This window comes from Pinus tabuliformis, chromosome 7 (assembly GCF_031772625.1).
Source record: "Pinus tabuliformis cultivar Carrire ecotype Pingquan chromosome 7, CPIR1, whole genome shotgun sequence".
NCBI lineage: Eukaryota > Viridiplantae > Streptophyta > Pinopsida > Pinales > Pinaceae > Pinus > Pinus tabuliformis.
The window spans coordinates 223,613,010-223,636,988 of NC_142293.1; the positions used below are offsets into that span (position 1 = coordinate 223,613,010).

Sequence of the window (23,979 nt, forward strand, 5' to 3'; positions counted from 1 at the left end):
CAGTACCTCAAACCGCGATTGTGCATGGCCAGGATGAGGACGAGAGGGGCATGCAATTGGAGGAGAGTGGAGCCCACTCAGGCAGCGACTCCCAACACTAGGAGGAGAGCGAGATGGGAAGATCAGTTGATCTAGGAGGCATAGGAGCAATTTGGTGCTCTTGGTACATCAGTTCAATGGAGTAGACGACCACAGAGGTACGCAGGATATATGGTGCTTATAGCAGAGTTGTTGGATGTCAAGCCTTCCCACGATCAGGAGGAAACCACTCAATAGACGTGGATAGATGCCACGGTGGAGGAGTATGCCTCCATCATGAGAATGATGTCTGGGAAGTGGTGTCGAGGCCATAAGGAAAATATGCGGTAGCCTCTCACTGGATCTACAAGATCAAGCATGTAGTTGATGGGAGTATCGAGAAGTACAAAGAAAGATTTGTGGCCAAGGGGTTCTCGCAGATAGAGGGAATTAACAATGACAAGACTTTGGCCCTAGTTGCCAGGGTTTCATCTATCAGGGTGTTTGCATCTATTGCAACACAGACGATATGGAAGATCCACCAGATGGACATGAAGACAGCCTTCCTCAATGGGGTTGTTGAAGAGGATATTTACGTTGAGCAGTTAGAGGGATTTGAGAGGTGCAGCAGAGGGACACGATTGCAGACTCAAGAGAGCCTTATATAGGCTCAAGCAGGCTCTGTGGGAATGGTATGCTTGAATAGACAGTTACCTTTAGGGATTGGGCTTCACCAAGAGTGAAGCGGACCCCAACATTTGCTACATTGTTGTTGGAGGTGAGCCGCTTATTCTAGTGCAAAACATGGGTGATATGATGTTAATAGGCGTAGACAAGCTCATCCAAGAGTGCAAGATCTCAGATGAAGGATATGGGGTTGATGCACTATTTCCTTGGGCTGTAGGTTTGGCAAGGTGATGGGGACATCTTCTTAGGACACAGCAAGTTCGCTCTGCAGATTCTAAGGATGTTTTACACGCAGGGTTGCAGGCCCATGACCACGCCTCTAGTCACAAACTGGAGGAAGGTAGATACATCCAAATCGGAGACAAGTAGATCCTACCCTTTACTGACAAAGGATTGGGTCACTGATGTATTTGGTGAACATGCGACCAAACATATGTTTTAAATCAACTCTTTGAGTCAGATTTTGGTCGAGCCTACTAGAGCACATTGGATTGTTGCATAGCACGTCTTGAGATATCTCAGGGGGACAGTAGAGCATCGATTGTGGTATAGACAGGGTGATGAGTTAGACCTTGAGGGCTTCACTGATGTAGATTGGGCAGGGAGCTCCACAGACATGAAGAGCACATCAGGTTGCACATTCATTGTTGGATCAGCAGTGGTTTCTTGGTTCAGCAGGAAGCAGAGATCAGTCGCATTAAGCTCAGCCGAAGCTGAGTACATGGTTTCCAGTTTGGTAAGATGCGAAGCTATTTGATTAAGGAAGCTTCTTGTGGGTTTGTTCAAGACATAATTGGAGCCTACAGTGATACACCGTGACAATCAGAGCTGCATCAAGCTCCCCGAAAATCCAGCTTTTCATGATTGTTCTAACTTCTAAGCACATTGACATGCGTTATAACCACATCAGAGATATTGTTCAAAGAGGTATAGTTTCACTCCAGTACGTACCAACAGAGGAGCCAATAGCAAACATTCTAACGAAGGCGTTGCCAGGAACCAGATTTGTATACCTCAAAGAGAAGTTGGGTGTAGGGCAAAACACTTTCCTCTCTAATAGGGTGTGTTGATTAGAGTACAGAAGTAAGGGTTCTGCTTGTCTAAGCACTAAGACTAGAAAAAGAACCCATTAGACTGCCAATTTAGCATAATGTTAATTTATTCAACTATTTCCTAAAATTAGACATAGGAAAAATTAAAAATTGCTAAGTTAACTTATGATTTAATCTCTGCCATTGATCACAATTTAATCTCAGCCATTGAGAGGGAGATTAGGGTTGAAATCAAAATTATAAGAGATGGAGTGATTTAGTGACAAGTCAGTTGAGCACAAGCAATGTGTTAGATCATAAGGAAGAGTCGAGGGTTTCAACAGATCGCCTTGATACAGGATCAGAGAAGAAATAAAGTGAGGATCAAGCTCTTACAAACCCAACGCAGTCATACCATTTGCACGTGTGCGCAAGAGTGAAGATTTCCACTTGCACATGTTCGCAGTTTTACTAATCTGTGTAGGGATTTTGCAGATCCAGTGTGCAGGCAAGGGCACTGATTCATCTTCGGAAGGTTGATCAGTTGTTTTTGTGATAAAAGGGTAGTTTCTCCCTTGTAATAATTCTCAGAGGAAAATCCTTTGCTGAAGAAAATAATAAAGACACACAACGTCGCAGGTTTTCGCCGGAGTTGGGGTTTCCTGGGTATATCTTGTGTTCTATGTGTTGATGTGTTTGTCTTTTGATTTGTTTTTCTGTTATGCATGTTAAGTTAGAAAACTCAGTGTATTTGTGATTTAACCTTCCAGAATATCAGTTATTTGTGTTTCTGGGTTTTTACACTTAGAAAATTGTGAATCAGTTTACTGGTTTTAAGGAATCTAACACCCATCATTCATGGTTTGTCAATATCCCAAATCACCCCATCATTCATACTAAATTCCCAAAACAAACTCGATTGCAAAATGATCAAAGTACCTTTTGAATAGCAGCCCACCTTCATCCAAGTGTAATTTCAAATGGTGAGAGGTACATGGCATATCATTGTCCAATGGTGGTTGGCAGGGGTTGTTGGTCGTCTCACTGTCAAATGTAGAAGAAAAAATTCCTACTGTGGGGTCACCCATTTTGGTGGGTAACAAACATCACCTTGAGAGCTCCCTTCCTATGCCACATTTGGAGATATGTACACACATATTCACTTCATGCATGTTTTGATGAGGTCATCCTTCTCCTTGACAAGTTGGTGGGGCTCTTGATGACTTGGCATATGGGTTCATGGAATATTTCGACTTACTCTTACTTGGATCCACTATTCATGTTTTATAGGTCCATATGTGCCACTTTCAGGATTATCATGCACACATGCCGAGGCATATTGTTAGATTAAACATGGCCGTCACTACTTTTCATGGAGATAGTTGAGTGCTATCCAAATTACACATGTTGGGGCCTTGTATCATGGATCGACTCACTTGATTTGAGGATGGTGTCCACATTGGAGGTTACTTTCCAAATTTTATCATACTTGCTGATGGGATGTCTCACCTTGATGTCTCACAAGATTTGCATGATATTTTCCAGCCATATGTCTCTATTTATGATGAAGATTTTGGGCAGCCTTACAAAGATACTGGTGCATATATTTTGTAACCATGTACTATAATCCTAAAAAGGATTTGTTGCGGCATTTTCAGCGATGTCATATGAGTTTTGTGCATATTTTTTCCAGCATAGGGTGTAGATTTCTGATGCAAAAAATGCACAAATTTTCCATCCATCTCCATGTATTGGAGAAGTTATGCATGAATTTTAAGATGAAAATTTTGATCCGGTGGCTAGAAATTGTATGGTATGGCAGGGTTGGAGTTGCAGAAATTTCCATCCACCTATGACAGGCCCTTGTATATTACAAAAAATTTGAGCAACTTGTTCATTAGGGGGCTAGCATTGTGACAGTGAGGAGGTTTAGCTCATCATTAAAGGGTTGCTATGTCCTGTGACTATAAGGAGGCCAAGGGTTGCTATGTCATTGTGAATGAGGTCTCAGGCTTAATCCTTCATGTAAGTCATCAATCACGCTATTTTCTTTTTGTTTTTGAAGCCTACCTACTGAATTCCAAGTGTCCTACCTGCCTATTCCAACTTTCCAAGTGTCCCGCCCTAAAAAATTTCTTCGACATCTAACAAATTCTTATCATAAATATTGAATCGACACCGATATCTAGAGTACAAGGAATCATCTGGCATTTCTGGATTTAGTTTAACCCGATGACTCGAGGACAAGAAAATGTCGAATAAGATTCAGTTTGTAAATCATTATGCTATAAATTTCCATATTTTTTTCATATTTGGCATTGCAAAACTTGTATTCTTTGTTTTTTATATAACAATACATTGGTGGATAAATTATGGCTCTGAGACACCACAACTACAAAAATTAGCACTCAGAATTTTAAGTGAGCCTGCAATGCTTCAGCTCGTAAACACAATTGATCAATGTTTGAGCACATCCACATCAAGAAGAGCAACAGCTTGGAGCATGGGTGGCTAGAGAAGTTGGTCTTCATCTACTACAACCTTTGGCTACTCACAAAACAATTGTGGCCATAGGATCTGGATCCAATATTTTTCGATAAGATTGATCTATTAGACTATGAATGGGTCTTGGAGAATGATTCTCCCACTGATGATTCGAGTTGGCTTGATGAAGAGACTTAGGATCTCTCCAGTGTGCCATTATCTCAAAAGTAAACACCAAATACACCTACAACACAGTTTTTGCTTCAATCTAGCAGTGGTGTTGAAACTAGCTCCTTGAGAGCTTATTCTAGGCGTCCTCCTAGTCATGTGTGAGACTTGAGACTAAATTGTAAACATTGTCTATTTTGTTTTTCTGATTATACTATGAGACTGAGTTATTTGGTTTATTGTTCATTAATAGTTGTTGAACTCAGTACCATTTATCAATTTGATCATGGAATCAAATGTTGTATTATCGTATTTTATGAGATGATCTTATGAATTTGTGCACAAACTGTGGTTTTATAACTTACATGGATTGGAAATGTCATTCATATATGTTTTGTGCACAAAATTTACTATATTATGAGTTTCTTTTATATTTCCCAAGTCTTTCCCAAGTCATTTGAGTCTTGTCTAGTCCCATGTAAGTCAAGTCTTTGTTGAGTCTGAATGTGACAAAATTGGTTGAGAGGATTAATGAGAATATAAAACCAAATAATCACAGCATAAATATATTCACAATGACAAGACCACATATAACAAAGCACTGTTCTCAAATTATGTAATAGAGCTGGGAGGATTAATGAGAATATATAACCAAAAAACACAATATAAATGTATTCATAATGATAAAACCTCACTTGTGTCGTAAGAGACTTAATAACTTCTTTTGCTGCTTTGCATTTGGCAGTTTCTTCTCCTGCTATAGCAATAGCCTCCTTCAATTTTTTTAAAGTGCGTTCCAATTCAACTTCTTGAAGTTGACATCGGCGTGTGAGATTGTCAACCTGACAAGAGACAATTTTGTTATGAAAATATTTTATAATAAAGCAAAATATCTACGGAAAATTCTCTCCTAAGATAATAAAAATAACTAAAAGAAAAAATTCACTTTATTGTCATAAGCTCAACATTTAAACTGAAAAAACAAGTTTTAATCTTACATAAAAGCAATCACCACGCACAATGTTTTGCAGCAACCTTTTACATGTCTTCCATAAACAAGACTTAGGAAGCATCTTGGGGTCATGTGATAGATATTGACCAAATATTTTGTTGCAGAAACAAATCATAAATACCTTGAGTGTGACCAAATTCCTCCAAATTGATGAAAAACTTCAGTCATTCTTTCATTCAAATTCTCAAAACCGTAAGTGCACAGGAAAAGATATGCCAGCATACAAGTACTAAATCTAGCAATGCATGCAGCATTCATTGCAAGCCATATAGCCTATAGGTTAGCATGCAGTCACAAGCCGCAGCTGTAGAACACTCCATATCAACTTCTTAAGTATGGCTACATCAGTGTCCTAATAGGAGGGTACATCAAATATTTAAAGCATCATTTTTTGCAAGTGTACAAGTACTAACCTAGCAATGCCTGTAGGATTTATTGCAAGGCCTAATGGACTAGTATGCAGTCACAAGCTGCAGCTGTGAAAAGCTCCAGATCACCATCTGAGGTATGGCTACACCAGTGTGCTAATAGGAGGGTAGATTAAAGAAAATAAATATACACATTTAATAGAGAAGTAAATCCAATGTCAATAACAACAATTAAAAAAATGTATTCATCACGCATCAGTTCAACCTTCCCGGAACATAGGTTTTGAATTTTTCTAGCAGAATGATATATTTACATCAAAAATTTAACGTAGAAAAAGAAGAGGGAGGAAATTTTATAAGAGAAGCTATCTCGCTATAAATTTATAGCCAACAATCTCATTTTATTTTTCTCTTAGAATATCCCATTTTCAACATTATACCATCCCTTGAACTGCATTTCCTACTTACTATGAACATGAAGATACACGGAAAACACCCAAGGGCATCCCTGAAACATTCTCACTAATCAAAATTTCTAGGATATCCCCAACACTGTAGGGGATGGTACTGTGTGGACTGTGGAGAACCAAAACTCTAGTTATCATAGTTATGAATTCACACAAAGGGTCATAGTGGGATATCCACTAGTCACGTAGAGATCTAATTCACACCAATTGGTAGTAGTGATTCATATCTATTTCTCACTATGATCATCTGATCTCTACCTTTGTTTAGCCAATGGTATTTTTGACTTCACAACAAAGCTTGACACATTAATAGTCATAAGAGACTCCAACTACGATTGAAGGAAGGATTCTTGCCAATAAGCACAACCTACTCTTGTTGAATTACCTGCTATAGTAGTTGACTCTAAGGCACTAAAGCTAGCCCCATGTCAATGATTACATGTTCGGATGTTTTGTCATATCAACTTTGTTGATTTCGGGTAGCATTGGATGTGCTCTAGCCACGAAATTTGATGGAGAGATTGGGGCACATGATATCTCCAATACCCAGAAAGGATTTGGGCAGATTCTAAACAGATCAGGAGATATTAAAATAATTAATATTTTTAATGGAGTCCCTAAGTCTAAACTTAGGGAAAATGAAATATTAATGTGTATTAATATGAATCTGTGTTAAAGTGGTTCAAAAGACATGGATCAAGCCAGATCTAATCTTAGCCATTGATTAGAGACTTAATCTCGACCATTGAGATGTCAACGGGAAAAGAATAAGAGGAGGCTTGAGGGTCAGTTGGAGAGTACACCAGAGTGATCAGTCATTCTATTCTCTAGAGCGGGTTTTGCTAAGAGACATAGAATCAGTGATTGGAGAGCAACTGAGGGGCATTGAGTACAGAGAGACAGAAAGGCAGAGATAGTGTCGAGAGAGAAGCAGAGCAGCCAGAGAGAGACGCAGGAGCAGCCAGTGCTCAAGCAGGGCCACGCAGAGGCAGTTAAGCGTTGCGCAGAGCACCAGAGGGACTAGCATAGCTGACGCAAAGGCTCAGAGAGCTGACGCAAGGACTCCTGGGGCTGACGCATGGCCAGCGCTACGCTGGGAGAGGCTGACGCAGTCCAGATTGGGCAGACGCTGGGGTTTCTGGGTAGATTGGTGATGAGTAGCTGCCGGAAGGATTATCCGGGGATTCAACTAGTAGATTTGTCAGAAAGTGAGAGGTATTACTGCCAAGGAAATTCTCTATTGGGTAGGCCAGTTTCAACACCCAGATTGTACTATGATATTGCTTAATAAGAAAACCCTCAGATAGCTGCACCGGTTTTCCCACATTGGGTTTTTTCGGGGACATTACTCCAAAAATAATGGTGTCATATGGTGTGTTTGTTTTTGTTTCTTTTAGTTGTTGATCTGTAATATGTTGAGCATGCACTAGTGTTTATTTTCAGTATTTACATTGTAAATAACTTGTTAAGTAAATAACAAGTAGGTAGGAATAAATTAGATAAAGTGCATGGAGGGTTTCTAACTAAGTAAACTTAGAAACTTCAACATAGTATCAGAGTGTGATTGCAAATCACAGGAGGACTAAAAGACATCAGCCGAGCGGAGCAATAGCAGCAGAAAATAGTTGTCCGGAGGTGACAGAAGCTGTTTCTAGCAGCACAGAAGCCAAGGAGTGTAACGTAGAGCCAACCAGGGCCATGCAGTGGCAGTCGAGAGCTGTGCAGAGCCTTAGAGAGGCCAGCGTTGCTGACACAAAGGGCCAAAGGGTTGACGCAGGGCCTCCCAGGGCTGACGCAGAGCCAACGTGAGGCAGAGAGGAGCTAACATAGTCCACAGATAGCAATTGTTGGGGTTTAGAAGGCTGCAGGCATATTGAAGAGTGGAGCTAGTGAGGTATTGTAGCCAAAACAGTACCTGACAGAGCAAGGCCAGAGGAGTTGTTATCGAGGGTTTCTAGCCAAGGAACATGGATCAGTGGTGCGGTTGAACAAGACAATCAGAGTAGGGAGCATCTCGACAAGCGGCAAAAGGATTTCCAGGAGGGAAATCAAGACTCAGAGGGAGTCCAGAAGAGAACTTCCAGACGGGAAGTAGAGACTTAGAGGAGTCGAACAAATAACTTTCAGGAGGGAAGTAGAGGAGGATCATGGCAATACACAGAGTAAGAGACCAGGATAGACTGGACGAAGCATCGAACTTCGCAGTCTGGAAGGCCAGAATCTTATTCGTACTTGACAAGAATCGTGTCAAGAACTTCGCCTTGAAGGTAATAGCTGTCCCAGTCAACCCTAGTGATAGTGATAGGTACAAGGAGTCGATAGCAAGGGCCAAGAGCATTATCCTTGACAGGGTCAAGGATCATGTAGTACCACACATAGACAAGAAGGAAACGGCATTTGAGATGTGGGAGGTTCTCAAGAAGCTGTACCAACATACTTCTGTGCAGAGAAGAATGTTGCTCAAGAATCAGATGAGGTCGTATCAAATGAATAAGGGACAATCGATTGATACCTTCCTCGGAGGACTGAATGAGATCTGAGATCAGTTGACTGCTATAGGGGCGACATCGGATCAGGATCTAATGGTGAGGATAGCCCTAAATGTTGTCTCAGAAGACTGGGAAGTGTTTGTCCAGAGTATACTAGGCAGAGGGACACTTCCACCTCGGGACGAGATGTGGGCAACTCTTCACCAAGAAGAGATCAGACGACAGTCAAACACTGGTAACAGCAGCAAGCGGATCAAAGTCAAGTAGGAGGAGGAAGATGTGGCCCTAGCATCTGAGGGAAAGCAAGAAAAGCAGAAGAAGAAAGATCTCTCCAAGATCAAGTGCTCCCACTGTGGGGAGATGGGTCATTATGCGACACAGTGTCCAAGGAAGAAGAGTAAGGGAGAGTCTTCCGAGACTAAGGCAGCGCCAGCACGGGCAGAGAAGGAAGTTTTGACAAACGATCACTATGCCATGAGTGCACACGCACCACTTGAGCGGAAGTGGGGAGACATCGAGCTATAGTCAGGAGGACTATAGGCGATGAGGGGCAGGATCCTCGAGGAACCCAGCCTCTTGGATTAGACCTTGGTACGGGAGCCTCGTCAAGGAGTAGAAGGACTGGCTGAGTGGGTAGAGACAGTTGCAGATGGAGCGGCAGAGAGAGCTACAATGCAAGAGTCCAGAGACAGCAGAGAGCTAGCAGGTTGCTATAGTGCAAGAGGCACAGGAGTGTTGCACTAGTGCAGGAAGGCACAAAGAGGTGTGCACCGGTGCGAGATGCATGGAGTTGTTGCAGCAGCACAGAGGTCAGAAAGGGAGCACTTGTCAGCAGCAAAGGGAGCTTCAGCATCAGTGGGTGTCTCTAGCCCAACAAAGAGGTTCGATTGGGAGATCAATTACTTCTCAGTAACTGAGTTGCAGTACAACAGTGGGCAGCACGATGCAGCATGATGAGAGGAGGTACAGTGTGGATGCAAGGCTAGGAGAAAGGACCAACAGCAGCATGGATGCAGAGGGCGTTGTCGTACAAACGCAGCAGTGGCAGTGGCAGAACCATGGGCAGTAGTACAGGATGCAGTAGTGCAGAGGATGTTGGGCAGGAAGCCCTAGCATCACCACAGGTACCAATGTCGAATGATCAGAGTAATACTCAGTGAGGAGTATTGCTAGAGCACAGTCCTCACTAAGAGGGAGTGTTGATTTGGGGTAGCATCGTATGTGCTCTAGCCACAAAACTTGGTGGAGAGATTGAGGCACATGAGATCTCTAATACCCAGAAAGGGTTTGGGCAAATTCTAAACAGATCAGGAGATATTAAAATAATTAATATTTTTAATGGAGTCCCTAAGTCTAAACTTAGGGAAAATAAAATATTAATGTGTATTAATATGAATCTATGTTAGAGTGGTCCAAAAGACATGGATCAAGTTAGATCTAATCTTAGTCATTGATTAGAGACTTAATCTTGGCCGTTGAGATGTCAAAGTATAAGAGGAAGCTTGAGGGTCAGTTGGGGAGTACACCAGAGTGATCAGTCATTCTATTCTCTAGAGCAGGGTTTGCTAAGAGAGATAGAATCAGTGATCGGAGAGCAACTGAGGGGCATTGAGTACAGAGAGACAAAGAGTCAGAGATAGTGCCAGGAGAGCAGCAGAGCAGCCAGAGAGAGAGACACAGGAGCAACCAGTGCTCACGCAGGGCCATGCAGAAGCAGATAAGCATAGCTCAGAGCACCAGAGGGACCAGCATAGCTGACGTAGAGGCTCAAAGAGCTGACGCAGGGCCTCCTGGGGCTGACGCAAGGCCAACGCTGCGCTAGGAGAGGCTGACGTAGTTCAGATTGGGCAGACCCTGGGGTTTCTGGGGCATATTGGTGATGAGTAGCTGCCGAAAGGATTATCCGGGGATTCAACCAGTAGATTTGTCAGAAAGTGAGAGGTATTACTACCAAGGAAATGCTCTGTTGGGTAGGCCAGTTTCGGCACCCAAATTGTACTCTAATATTACTTAATGGTGTCATATGGTGTGTTTGTTTCTATTTCTTTTAGTTGTTGGTCTGTAATATGTTGAACATGCACTAGTGTTTATTTTTAGTATTTACATTGTAAATAACTTGTTTAGTAAATAACAAGTAGGTAGGAATAAATCAGATAAAGTGCATGGAGGGTTTCTAAGTAAGTAAACTTAGAAACTTCAACAAACTTATGCAATTATTTCATAGGGTAGTGTTAAAGAAATGGCATTTGACCTTTTATATTAGGGACACTGCTGGGAGATTAAGGATCTTGACTTAAATCTCTTGCTTATGATGCAAGATTATCAAATACACAAGCAAGGCATTGACTTGAGCATCACACCAACCCAATAAACTTTATATTTTTGGGTGTCATATGCATCACAATATTAAAGCAATTTTAGAGGCTTTTACTTCATGCCTCTAATAATATAGATTGCTTTTAGGTACCTCAATAGCATCCATGGACTAGTAGTTTCAATGTTTAATTTTGTTTTCTCTACTAGAGAAAGTTTCAAATGGTTTTGAGCTAACAATATGTTGATGTTTGTAGCTTGGGTGGGTACTTCTACACAGGCCTAAGTGTCTAGGCATGCAAAAGTTGCATGAAGTCTCCTTAGGACACTTGCTCAAGTATGAGTAATTGCGATTGTAACTTAGCCTAAATCTAGCTTAGGAAAAGCACATAATTATTAATGATGACTATTGAACTAAAAAAACATAGGGAAAGTAATGTACTTACTTGAGTGATTATGTTTTAATCTCAACTGTTGATCTCAAGTGAGACAAGATCTATTCTCAGCCATCAATCACTTCAGAGATTAGGGTTAGGGGTTTATCTCAATGTAAAGTTATAAAAGGCTAAGGAGAGGAGAAAGACACACCATACAACGACACAAGCCATTGACAAAGGGACCTTCTCAAGTGAGGAATGTGATACTCAAGTGTGCTATGTCCAAGGAAGGTGTAGGGGTGCAACATAGGAGATCCAGATCAGCCAAGGAGATCAAGTATAGATCTAGGGCCTAATCAACTAGATCAGATCCAGGGTACCCTGTAACTATAAATTTCTCAGCTCGGCCATTATTGCAAGACGAAAGCCCAAGTACGTTCAAATTATTAAATTAATGAAGAATTGTTAATTGGGAAGAATTTGTATGTGTCACATGTGATTGAGATTTGCTATAATTTTTGCTTTCGCTCAATAATTATGTAATGATCCTTGTTTGTAAGCTTCTATGATGGTCAAAATTTGAAGAAATTAGGTCTGGAACTTGATCCACAATTTCCATTTGTACTCGACATTTTGAGTCCAGAACAGGACCCATCATCGGGACAAAATGGTTGAGAGAAGGAGAGGGGAAGAGGTAAAGAACCTAGTTGTGCATTTATTCAGTAGATCTATGATAAATCTGCTAGAAACTAATTGTCAAGTGCTAGGTTCAGGAAATTAGCATGGTATCAAAGCAAAAACTCTAAGAAGTTGATCTCAAAGTGCAAGGCTTGTACAGGGATCATTGGGGCCAAGTTCAGCAGCAACCATATGCACAACCAGGTTTACTTTTGCAAGTGCATGGATGTACATATTGAATCTGTACAATGCACAAGGTAGCAAAGAAAATTTTAAAAATACAATAAAATATTAAGAAAAAGGTTGGTAAGTGGATTTAAAGTAAAGACAAAAAATAAAAATAAAAAAGTAAGTGTGACTATGGGTGTGACCGACATGATCTATCAATCGAGTCTCCACAGGGGCTTGCACGGTAAAAAGACTACAACAACCAGTTGTCAAGGCAACGTGTGACAGTGATCAAGTTGTGGGAAGGCTTCAAGGACGCAATGGATACATGCAACTGCAACAGAGTAGACTAGTTGGAGTCGGCAAGTAGCTTAGGGCCAAAAGGAGTAGAACTGGGATGTGATCACCAACTGTCGAAAAACGTCATGTGAGGAACATCGGAGTGGCAGACGAAGGCCGACAAATAACTGTTGCGCAGGGATCTAAGCTGCAGGAAGAGAAGCAAGAAGCGGTAGACATGTTGTAAGGTGGTAGGGAGCCACAAAATAGTGGGACAAGGTTGTCTGCATGCGCAATTTAAGACCTTGAATGATGTCTTTTGGGGTGAAACTTTGTCACTTAATTGTTGCATCCCGTGACACTATTCTACACATAGAAAACTTCCCAATCATCCAAGAAAGACATCAATCGGAGTTCGGATGCAAAGTTATGCCTCTCGAAAGTTGACTTATCGTGATTGACCACCATAATTCAATAGGATGCCACAATGACTCCCATTGCTCATGGAAAAGGGGCTACCCATGTGGAGACTATAAAGAAGACTCTAGAAGGGTCAAAGTTGTAACTCTAGTTCAAACTTGAAGGAGTCAAACTTAACCCCTAATTGGCTATCGAGTTGTGTTATACCCGAGCCACTAGGAGGAAAGGGGATTCCATTCTATTTGAGTGCATTTTGTTCCATTGTAGAGCAGAGTAGCTAAGAATAAATATAGAGAGAGCACAACAATGGGGGTTTGTGTGTTATAGTATCAAACAAGCCACAGCGCTCAGGTAGCTCCATTGAGAGTGTCTTCTCCATTTTATTTGCATCATTTCAATTTAAACAAAAGAGAGCAAAGGCAGGCTTACTTTCCAACTGGATTCTCCCGAAAGGGTCTCCTAGATCATATCTTGGTGTTCATTATGATTGATGTGTGTTTTTATTTCATTGTTCTCTATTTTTCACATTTTATCTATTGCATGCATAAGTAGAAAAACAAAACTAATAAATCCAAAAATATAAGGAAAATTAACTCTCATAGTATAGATTTTATATTTTAGTCCATTTTTTTCATATCTATTATGACAAGCAATCCAATGGTATATCCACAACAATTCACAAATCATGTTCGTCCATTGAATCTTGAAAAGATTTACATTCACAAGCTAGATTCCTTCCTTCAATAGCATATGCAAGATAGTGACAATTGTCTCCAACACCAAGTGCTTAATCCTTACTTCTTTTAAATGATGATTTGATCTTTCTAACATCTTCACTTGAGGGCCTTCAGTACAAATTGAAGCTCTCTCTAGCTTTTATGAGCTTAAATACATGATTATAAACCTGTTACCACACAATCTAGCAGGGGTCCTAGAGGGGTTCCAAAGAGACTCTACTAGACCAAGTGACAACAACCGAACAAGGACCCACTGTCACCTCAGTCAATGTCCCCTACTCTTTAAAGACTTTCACCAATGGGAGGAGTCCCGGTATGAAGGAAAACACTAGAAGGGATAAATTCAATGATGAGATATACAATGTGATTTCCAAATCCCATTCAAGGGAGAGACTCAAATAATAGTCTGCTTGCTTCAAAGGCAAAGGGTTCTCCAAGAAAGACTCAAAGGGAGACTTAGAACTAGGGAATAGGGATATTCTCTTCTGAAGGATATCCTAGACCTAAGACTCTTTAAGGAAACAAGGTTCTTCAAGTGGCCTTGTAAGATAAAGAACAAACTATGATATGGGACCACAGAAAGAAGCCTTAGGAAGATCCAAGCTTGACCTAGAGTTCGAATTATCTTTAAGAGAGTACCTAGGTTAAGTGAGGATAGGGGGAGGTCACAAGAACAATTAACTTCCGTCGACTTTTTTAGTAGGTAGACCTTTAAAAGTCCCTAACCAAAGATGCAAGAGGCTAGTCGTCAAGTTTGAGCTAGTGTTTGAATTTTCTCTCAAACTAACCGTGGAAATGACCTCAAATTTTGAGGAGCACTAGAGGAGACAATACCGCATTAATCTATCCAATTAGTTTTTCAACGTCAAGCCTCTAGTGAATTTCACACAAGGCCCTACCTAGTCACTAAGGTTAGGGCTGAAATTTTGGGAAGAAGGTGAAAAAGATGAAGTTTTTAGGTGATCACCAAGGACAAGGATCAGTGCATAACCTGTTGGGATGAATGGAGTCAAGATGAATTTGATATGGAGATTCTTGCTCTACCAAGGAGCCTATTTTGCAACTTCGCTAGCCTAGAGAGGTACTAGTTAGGTCACAAAAAGGAATTTACACTTCATTCTACAAATTTTGATGGAGTTTCAAGGTAAAGGTGCACAAACCAACCCCTAGGAACATACGTTATTCTTGTCAAATTAATAACATATGCAATGTATCAAGATTCCAAGTGTTTCATGAATTTACATTAATTTAGGACACAAGTAAAATCATGACATAGCACTCCATACATTAGACATGTATTAATAAGAAAATTTGCATGAAAGAGCACTTACGTGACAAAAAGAGTATATCCATCCATCATATTTGCAAAGCGAAGCTCCAAGATAAGATAGCAATAACCCAAACATCAAAATGCATCAAGACAGTTCCAATTCATCCATTAATAGTAAGTCTGAATTCTTTACAAGAGAAGAATCCAATCAAAGTGATGATGTTTAGAGTGAGGCTATGCCTCCTCTATTTAGTATTTATACATGTCATGTGATATCGAAATATGAACTAACAAGCCCCTAATATTAACCTAATGTGCCAATTATTAAATCTATTGGTGACAAGCCCAGCAAATAGCTCTAACGATACATAATAATCCTCTCAAGAAGGTTGAAATGATAGACAAATAGTGCAAATGAGTTGTTGGAAGGCCTAGACAAGTCCTCCATGTGCCAAATCGAAGAGGAGGGCTCTCATGATGATGACCAAGGGGTTCGCCCGTTGGTTTCCAAGCAAAACACCTACGGTGCCCCAAGTGGTTGTGGGGGCACAATCAATGGTCTTATGGGTCTCCAACTGGATCAACATGTCGATACTCTATCCATAAGGGCCAGAATGATGATACAATCCCTCCCATGTCTCCCTAGATGAGACAAAACCCCATCAGGACCCTGGATCATATGCCAAGTGTCTGGTGCAAGCATGTGGCCAGCTGGCAATGTGGTCCAAGTGCATCATCATCTCTACATGAGTGGAGCATGAGCAAGTTGAATGTGGTGCAGAAGGATCCCATGATATGGCAATCGATGCTCTGTTGTGGAGGAAGCGCATCTCTCTCAATGCTCACCCTACAAGTGCCATAATGACCCTTTGGAGAACCTGGATCTCGTCTAGGGAGGCCAAGCCTAGGATGAAGACTCACCTGCAATCTTGTATAAGATCCAATGTGTCTCTTCGCCTTCCAGTATAACAATTCATTAGTGCAATTGAGTAAATGAGCTTACAAATCATGGAACCAAGTGAACACTTTATAGTGGCATGCCCTTCCATAATGGGCTTTAGAATGTACAGGTGTCCCCAGGCTCAAGAAGGAGGTTAATAAAGGACCCTATTAAGTGGTTTCAACCTCTAAGGGAGTGACAGGTCCATGGTACATCCGTCAAATGGCAGGTGTCATGTGAAATAATGGTGGAATGGAGTGGGGTAGCAGGGGAAGGCTCCAAGCCACATGCCATGGTACAAGGGTAGCTATAATGAGGGAAGCCCACACATGGGTGTATAAATGTAGGAGGGAGCAATCATGGTACATGAGTCACCCCGGCCTTTGTTTTTCCACCCTTCTTCATATGAATTTTGTCATTTTATTGATATTTCTTTTATAACTGCTCGGGACTCCAAGGAATGAGAGCATGATGTGAATGATATAGCAGTGAATATTGTTGAAAATTGTAACTAGGTTCGGTCTTCATTATGATGTATTTGTAATCATGACATTGTATATTCTTTATAAAGAAAGAAAATGAAATTATATTTTATTTTTGGTGTATGGGTTTCATACTCGAGTTTGAGTCAAAAGCATGTTCTTCATGCTTTTAGGTCTTTCTAGGCCTTTGTAGTATAAAGAATAATATTGGTCATGTGTCATAGTCCCATTTGGACTCATTGTAATGAAGAAAAATATTTATTTTGTCAAGAAAAAACCATGGATAATCCCAAGACCAAGTCGGCCAAAGGAGCAAATAAAGTCAGCCTAAAGGAAGGGAATTCGCCCCTCAAGAAAGGTTATATAAAGGAGAGGAACTTGACTCATTTGAACACTCATCTCACACAAGTTCGATCTACAATAGCAAAGAAGAGAAAGAATAGCTGGAGGACGAAGAAGAGGAGCAGAAGTCTAAGTTTGTCATAGAATATCTATTCTTATCTCGCTAGGGTTTGTGAAGTTGCCAGTTGCAGGAGGCCAACATTCTGAAGTAGTTGTCAGAGGCTGAAATTGCAGGGGGCGAAATTTTGTTGCAGGGGTCGAAGTTACAGTAGCAGAGTTGCAGTATTGAAGTTTTGAAGCTGCCTTGAAAGAGATCTTGTTGGGGGATGACTTTAGGGTTGGAGGGTTTGTTGGCTTTGGTCTTTAGGTCTTGGAAGTCTCTTTTGTAAGTAGATTCTAAAGAAGAAGAAAAGCATTTTTTGGGTTTTCCCCTTGGAGGGATTTTGCCCTAGCTTGGAGCCTATATCTTGTGTACTTTGTCTTGTTGTGATCTTCATTGTTTTGGTAATTGCTTGATGAACAAAGATCTAATAAAGTAATAAAAGGCCAACACATATCACAAGTAATTATCAAGTTAAGGAAAATCATCTATAATACATAAGTCTCCTGATTTTCCAACATGGTATCAGAGCTAAGGTTCAAGAAGGAGACTAAAGATCACATTTTAGTTGGCACTATGACAAGGGTTATGAAGAAGGGTTTTAAGGTTCTTGGAAATCTCGCTACATCCATCAAGAATTGTTTATTGAAGATCATCTCCAAGCTCGCAAAAGAAGTAGATGGAAATTTGTTCTTCGCTTATTCCAACACTTTCAAAGACGAGAATGTATGGCCTATTGATAGTGGTGCCTCCAAACATATGACAGGAGAATGTAGTCAACTCCAAACCTTATCTAAGGGTAACTCGTCTCATTCAATCGAGCTTGGAGACAAGAAGAGTTATTCAGTGAAAGGAATTGGATCCACTTTGTTGGAGCTCAAGTTTGGTGGAAGCATCCTCCTCAACAATATCTTATATGTTCTAGGTTTGAAGAAAAACTTACTTTCTATTTCTTATCTAGAGGATAAGGGTGATAGAGTTGCTTTTGTTGATGGAAAGGTTTTGATTTGGGGTAAGGGCTCAAGTATTGATGATGCTAGGGTAACTAGGATTTGCGAGGTGGCATTGTATAGACTCTATATACCTTTGGCCCAGGCCCTAGTTCACTTGGATGTGGGTCCCTCTAAACTATGGCATAGAAGGTATGGACACCTTCATTATAATATTTTTCAATCTCTAAGTCAAATGCTCAATGGCATCCCTGAATTGAAGGAAGAAAGGGACTTGTAAAGGATGTGCTCTAGGAAAGAATATAAAGAAACCATTTCGAAGTAGTGACACCAGAAACCATGTCTGTATATTGAAGAAGGTTCTATATGGCTTAAAGCAAGCACCTAGAGCTTGGTATGCAAGAATGGATGCATACTTATTGAGACTTGATTTTACCAAGAGTACTGCAGATTCTAATCTATATATCAAGGTGGTCCAAGGTGAACCAATTATCATACTCTTGTATGTGGATTATCTGCTAGTCATAGGTGCAGAGCATCGAATTTAGGAATGCAAGAAGTAGTTTGCAGCTGAGTTCAATATGAAGGATCTTGGAATTATGCATTATTACTTGGGACTAGAGGTAAGGCAGAAACCAGGAGAGACATATCTTGGTCAAGGTAACTATGTGATCAAGATACTTCAAAAATTTGGCATGATGGATTGCAAGCCTAAGATGACTCTTATGATTACCAATTTGAAGAAGGTTAGGAGTTTAGAATCTAGTCCGGTGGATTCTACTTGCTACAGACAATTGATTGGGTCCTTGATGTATCTGGTAAACACAAGACCAGACACCTTTTTTGCAGTGAATGTCCAAAGTCAGTTTCAGATGGAGCCAAAACACAATCATTGGATTGCAGCCAGGCATATCCTAAGATATTTGCATGGGACTATATATCACTACCTCTGGTACACTGGTAATGAAATCCAACTCATGGGATATATAGATTCATATAGGGAAGGCAGTGAGACAGAGGAAAAAAGCACAACAGGTGGATGCTTCAACCTAGGATCATCCATGGTCTCATGGATGAACAGAAAACAAGATATAGTTGCTTTGAGTAGTGTTGAATATGTTTCTACAAGCAAGTTATGTCAGGAATCAGTTTGGCTCAGGAAGTTGTTATCAGACTTATTTGAAGGACCACTTAGCCATACATTGACACATTGTGATAATGAGAATTGCATAAGATTGACAGAAAACCCGATGTTTTATGCTAAGACGAAGCATATAAACAACAAGTATCGCTACATGAGAAGCTTGGTACGAGATGGGGTTGTGGAGTTGCACTATCTACCTACCAATGAACAGGTAGTAGACATGCTGACTAAAGCGTTACCAAACAAGAAGCTTGAGTATCTGAGAGGTAAGCTTGGTTTGGTAGATATATCTTCCCTAATTGAGAGGATGTGATCATGGACAGTTCTTGTCTTTATGGGTCAGGCACTAGACTAGCACTGACAAACGTAAGTCTTAGTGAAGGCCAAAAAAAAAGAATGGAGTCCAGAGGATTGGATAAGCATCTAATGGATTGTAGAATCCAGGGAAAAAAGTTGTTGACCAATGCTCTTTGAGGATGAGGTAGGGCATCCAAGATAAGAGTAGTCGAAGAGGATCGATATTCTTTGAGGATCCAAGTCTGGGAATCCAAGATAAGAATAGTCCTAAAAGGTCATACCTTGTAGACATCCGGATGGGGAATGTGCCTTGAGAGGTGGTGTGGCATCTCATGTAAATCCTCCCAGCATAATGCTCATAATTATAGATGAGCTTGTCCAGTTAAAGCCTTCAAGAACAGTGTTGGTTATGATAAAGATGCTTGACAAAAGATGGCTTATCAATTTGACTCTTGTTATGAGAATGCTTCAAGATTGTAATTCCTTGTACCATGACTACCTCCTTAGTTAAGAGGGAGTATTGAAAATTGTTACTAGGTTCAGTCTTCATTATGATGTTACTGTAATCATGACATTTTATATTCTTTATAAAGAAAGAAAAAGAAAATTTATTTTATTTTTGGAGTATGGGATTCAGACCCAAGTTTGAGTCAACATCATGTTCTTTGTGCTTTTTGGTCTTCTAAGTCTTTCTAGGATAAAAAAAATAATATTGGTCATGTGTCATAGTCCCATTTGGACTCATTGTCATGAAGACAAATATTTATTTTTCCAAGAAAAAGCCACAAATAAGCCCATGACCAAGTCGGCCCAAGGAGTAGATCAAGTCAACATAAAGGGAGGGAATTTGAGCCTCAAGAAAGGCTATATAAAGGAGAGGAACTCGACTCATTTGGACACTCATCTCACACCAGTTCGATCTGCAACAGAAAAAAAGAGAAAGAGTAGCTGGAGGACGAAGAAGAGGAGAAAAAGTTAAAGTTTGTCAAATATTCTCTTTTTTTGTCTCGCTAGGGTTTGTGACGTTGCTAGTTGCAGCAGGACGAAATTCTAAAGCAGTTGCAGGAGGCTAAAAGTGCAAGGGCCAAAATTCTGTAGCAGGGGTCGAAGTTACAGTATCGAAGTTTTGAAGCTTCCTTGGAAGAGTTCTTCTTGGGGTCTGACTTGTGGCTTGGAGGATTTGTTGGCTTTGGTCTTTGAGTCTTCGAAGTCTCTTTTCTAAGTAGATTCTAAAGAAGAAGAGAAGCATTTTTTGGGTTTTCCCTTTGGAGGGGTTTTTCCCTGGCTTGGAGCCTATATCTTGTGTATTTTCTCTTGTTGTGATTGTTGACCACTAGAGTGGCACCTAATGATTATATGAAGACTCCATACCCAAGGATGTACCAATGTACACTTGTACCATCAGATATTATCAGTTAACAGAGTTTTTAAACACTACTTCTATTTTCTCAGCATCTTTCTTGTACCCAGATTCCACACCCTTCGGGAATTGTAATAAGTGATACTAGTAATGATGAGTTTTGAGTCTGTAACAGGCCTAGGATGTTGGGACTCAATCCGCAAATGAGTACACCTTGGAATGTTTTTTTATTTGGTTAATTATCTCTTCTTTTTCAGAGGCAGATAATTTTCTAGGTTTTTTCACTCACTTTTTACCCCAAAGTCGAGGTGACGGTTTGAAAGTTGAGCCCCTAACATATCTAAGTGTCTAAAGTTGATGTATATTACCATACTAGATCACATAAAAAAATTCAAGGAATTTGGTTAAGTCTAGGTAGTCATTTTTTAATTTTTTAGGTTTTCCGCACTACGGAAATTGCTAATAAAATTGTATTTGTAATGTAATAAGTGATGTCTAAATAAGTTGCATGGAGTATGAGTAATTAAATTTGCACCTCTCACCCTAAACTTTTTACTATGACACACTTTGATGGGTTAAAAATGTGTTTTGAACCCTCAAAACCAACTTTTCCTAAGTTTAGTGGGAAATTTGGCAACTAATTAAGTCAGAAATTAAATAAATGGAGAAAAATAAATATCCACACATGCTAAATGTTGTGAAGATAAGGTGGAAAATTATGGGGGAGTTAAAGTGAAGTCCCAAGGTGATGTGGACTCCTAAAATCAAGGAAAGGACATGTGCTCAAATAAAATCGAATTTCTAGCATTAAATGAGAAAGTTGCTTACTTGGAAATTCGAATTTGTGAAGTTAATGTATATTTGAGAGGGATTTGGGAGAATATTTGGTGGAGATTTTTGTGGGAAATTGTCCCCACTTGGGTTACCACCCATATACACTGTCATTCCATCATAAAATTCGAATTTGGCACATAAGGGAAGAAGGGCATTGAAACTTCATTCAACAAATTTGAATTTCTCTTTGGGATTGTCACCTCATGACACCTGTTTAATCACTTCTACATTGGGATTGGCTCTCATAGTTCTATATAATAGAGCCTTGAGCTCTCATTTGTATCATATCGTTACTAGTTATTGTGTTTGCGGAAGCTCTGCTACCTTGTACACTTTCAGAAATACCAATAAAGACTTTGGGGTTTCATTCATGAGGAGTTCCTCATTTGGGAGTGTGATGAATTGTTGATCATTGGTATAATTCATTTTACTCATGCTTTGATCTAATTTGTTTCCATATGCTCTTGTAAATTTGTTAATGTAGAGCTATCTTGCATTGAGATTTGATTTAGAAGTATGCTCTAGGTATAGAATGCTCTAGTTGGTTTTAAATAAATCTCTAGAGTTTCTTATCATTGTTTATTGCTAAATCTATATAAACTAATTCTTGATTGAAGTTTTGTAGAGGGAAGTTGGAACATCTTGTTGGGATCACAGAATCAAGCGTGAGGGGAAGTCTTTGGAGAAACCAACCCACTCTTGATACATTCTTAAAGGAGCTCTCATTTGTTCTTTGAGCCTTCATAGTCTTTGTTGGGCAATTCAATTGCTTAAATTGCTTTCATTAAATTATCAATTAGGGATACTCGTAAGCTTGTGATGATGCCAACAAAATATATGCAGGAGTAGGCAACTAACTCTATGTTTAACTAAATGATTTCTAATATAATATGCAAGGGAAGAGGCTCCAAATTGAGGAGATCCTGGTTGTCCTTCCCTGCAGTGTTATAGATTGAAAAGAAATCATTGACCACATAAAACCAAAAACTTGAAATAAGGACAAGAGAATGAATTTTAATTATTGTTCAGATTCAAATAGAGAGAGAGACTAACTTAGTCCCTTGATTGTCCCCTCGTATATTGATCCAAACTAAACTAAGATTCATTCATAAGCATAAGAAATGAAATAACATAAAACTTAAAAGCAAAAGAATGAATTTCAATTATCATGCAAATCAAATAGAGAGAGAGCCTAACTTAGACCGTTGGTTGTCCCCTCATATGTTGATAAGGTTTTAATTTAAAACTCATTCATCAATCACAAACAAATCCTAAAACATCTAGGCAATTAAATGAAATAAGATCTATTATGAAATAAAATGTTTCTTTGATCTTTTCAGAGTGAGCTCAATTCTCTTAAGAACAAAGTGACAAGCTATTCCATAAATTCATATACTACATTAACCCAATTTATATCTAAAACTATAGAAGAAAACTTTATTCTATTCCATCATAAGTTAGGATACATGCTCCAAGAGTCCTCTTTTTGGAATGGAGGAGGAATTCCTATTTATACAAAAACATAAGCAACTAACTCATTAATGGAGATCCACTAATCCCTCCTAAAACCACAAATCCTTCATATGGTTACAACAAATATGAGACACATGTTCCTTTATCCATGATTTTTTTCCCTGAGATATGTTTGACCCTTATCCCAAATCTCCTTCAAATCTTCAAGAGAATTCGAATTTGAGTCTTGGAGACCACATAAGAGTGTCTTGGAACCTTCCAAATCACCTACACATGTCATGAAACTCAAGCCACTTTTACGTATTTATAATGAAAATTGAGGCTAATGAAAGGTTATATGGTTATGGGATTGTCACATGTGAGTGAAATAATAGCGATAAAGGAGAAATTGGATGATATTTTGATGACAATTTGGAGGCCCAACAGTCTCATCTTACAAAGTGGTTTTGCAGGGGTGTTGGCACATAGCTTGTACACAAGCCAAGCACTTCTAAATTTAAATCTCTTTTAAAAAACATTGTACGTCATTTCTTTCATTTTCTATCTAAGAGCTTGAAGACGAGAGTTTACTCTCACTCTTTAGCTTAGCCTTTTGTAAATTATAATTGTACATATACATTTTATCTTGTTGATTTTTTCACTAATACTTAACTTATTTTGCAGTCATTGTTTGGATTGTTTGCTAACTCGTGTGGCGGATTTTGAAGAGCAACCTCCCACAACATCTAACAAGTGTTTGCAGAGCCTTTGGCAAATGTTGGGGGTTCGATTTCCAAGGATTTCGTGATCCCTTTTGAAGCTTATTTTGGCCAAGTCGAGTTCACTAGAGGGCTGCCCATTTTCCTGTCTAAGTCGTGGGCATTTGGAGGAAACTCACACCTTGTTTCCCTTGCATAAGTTCTGTGAAATCTTGTCACTACTTTCTCTAGAAAGGAGGTCTAATGTCCAAGTTTCAAGCAATTATTGTGAGGACTCTCCTTGAAGTTTAGTTGAGGACTTTGAAGGGCCCTCTTCTCATTGTAATATTAATAAAAGATCTAATTTGTTTGTGGGAGCTTGGGATTTCTCCCATGGTATCCTATCTCCCCATT

At 39.7% G+C, this 23,979-nt stretch overlaps 1 protein-coding gene across 1 annotated transcript in view; it reads right to left on the reverse strand.

Moving 5' to 3' along the window:
* The window catches only part of LOC149246656 (PH, RCC1 and FYVE domains-containing protein 1-like), a 149,932-nt gene that overhangs the window by 34,157 nt on the left and 91,796 nt on the right, over positions 1-23,979 (reverse strand). Inside the window, 1 exon segment of the mRNA XM_089457993.1 lies at positions 5,084-5,230. Coding sequence (XP_089314119.1) covers positions 5,084-5,230 — 147 coding nt within the window.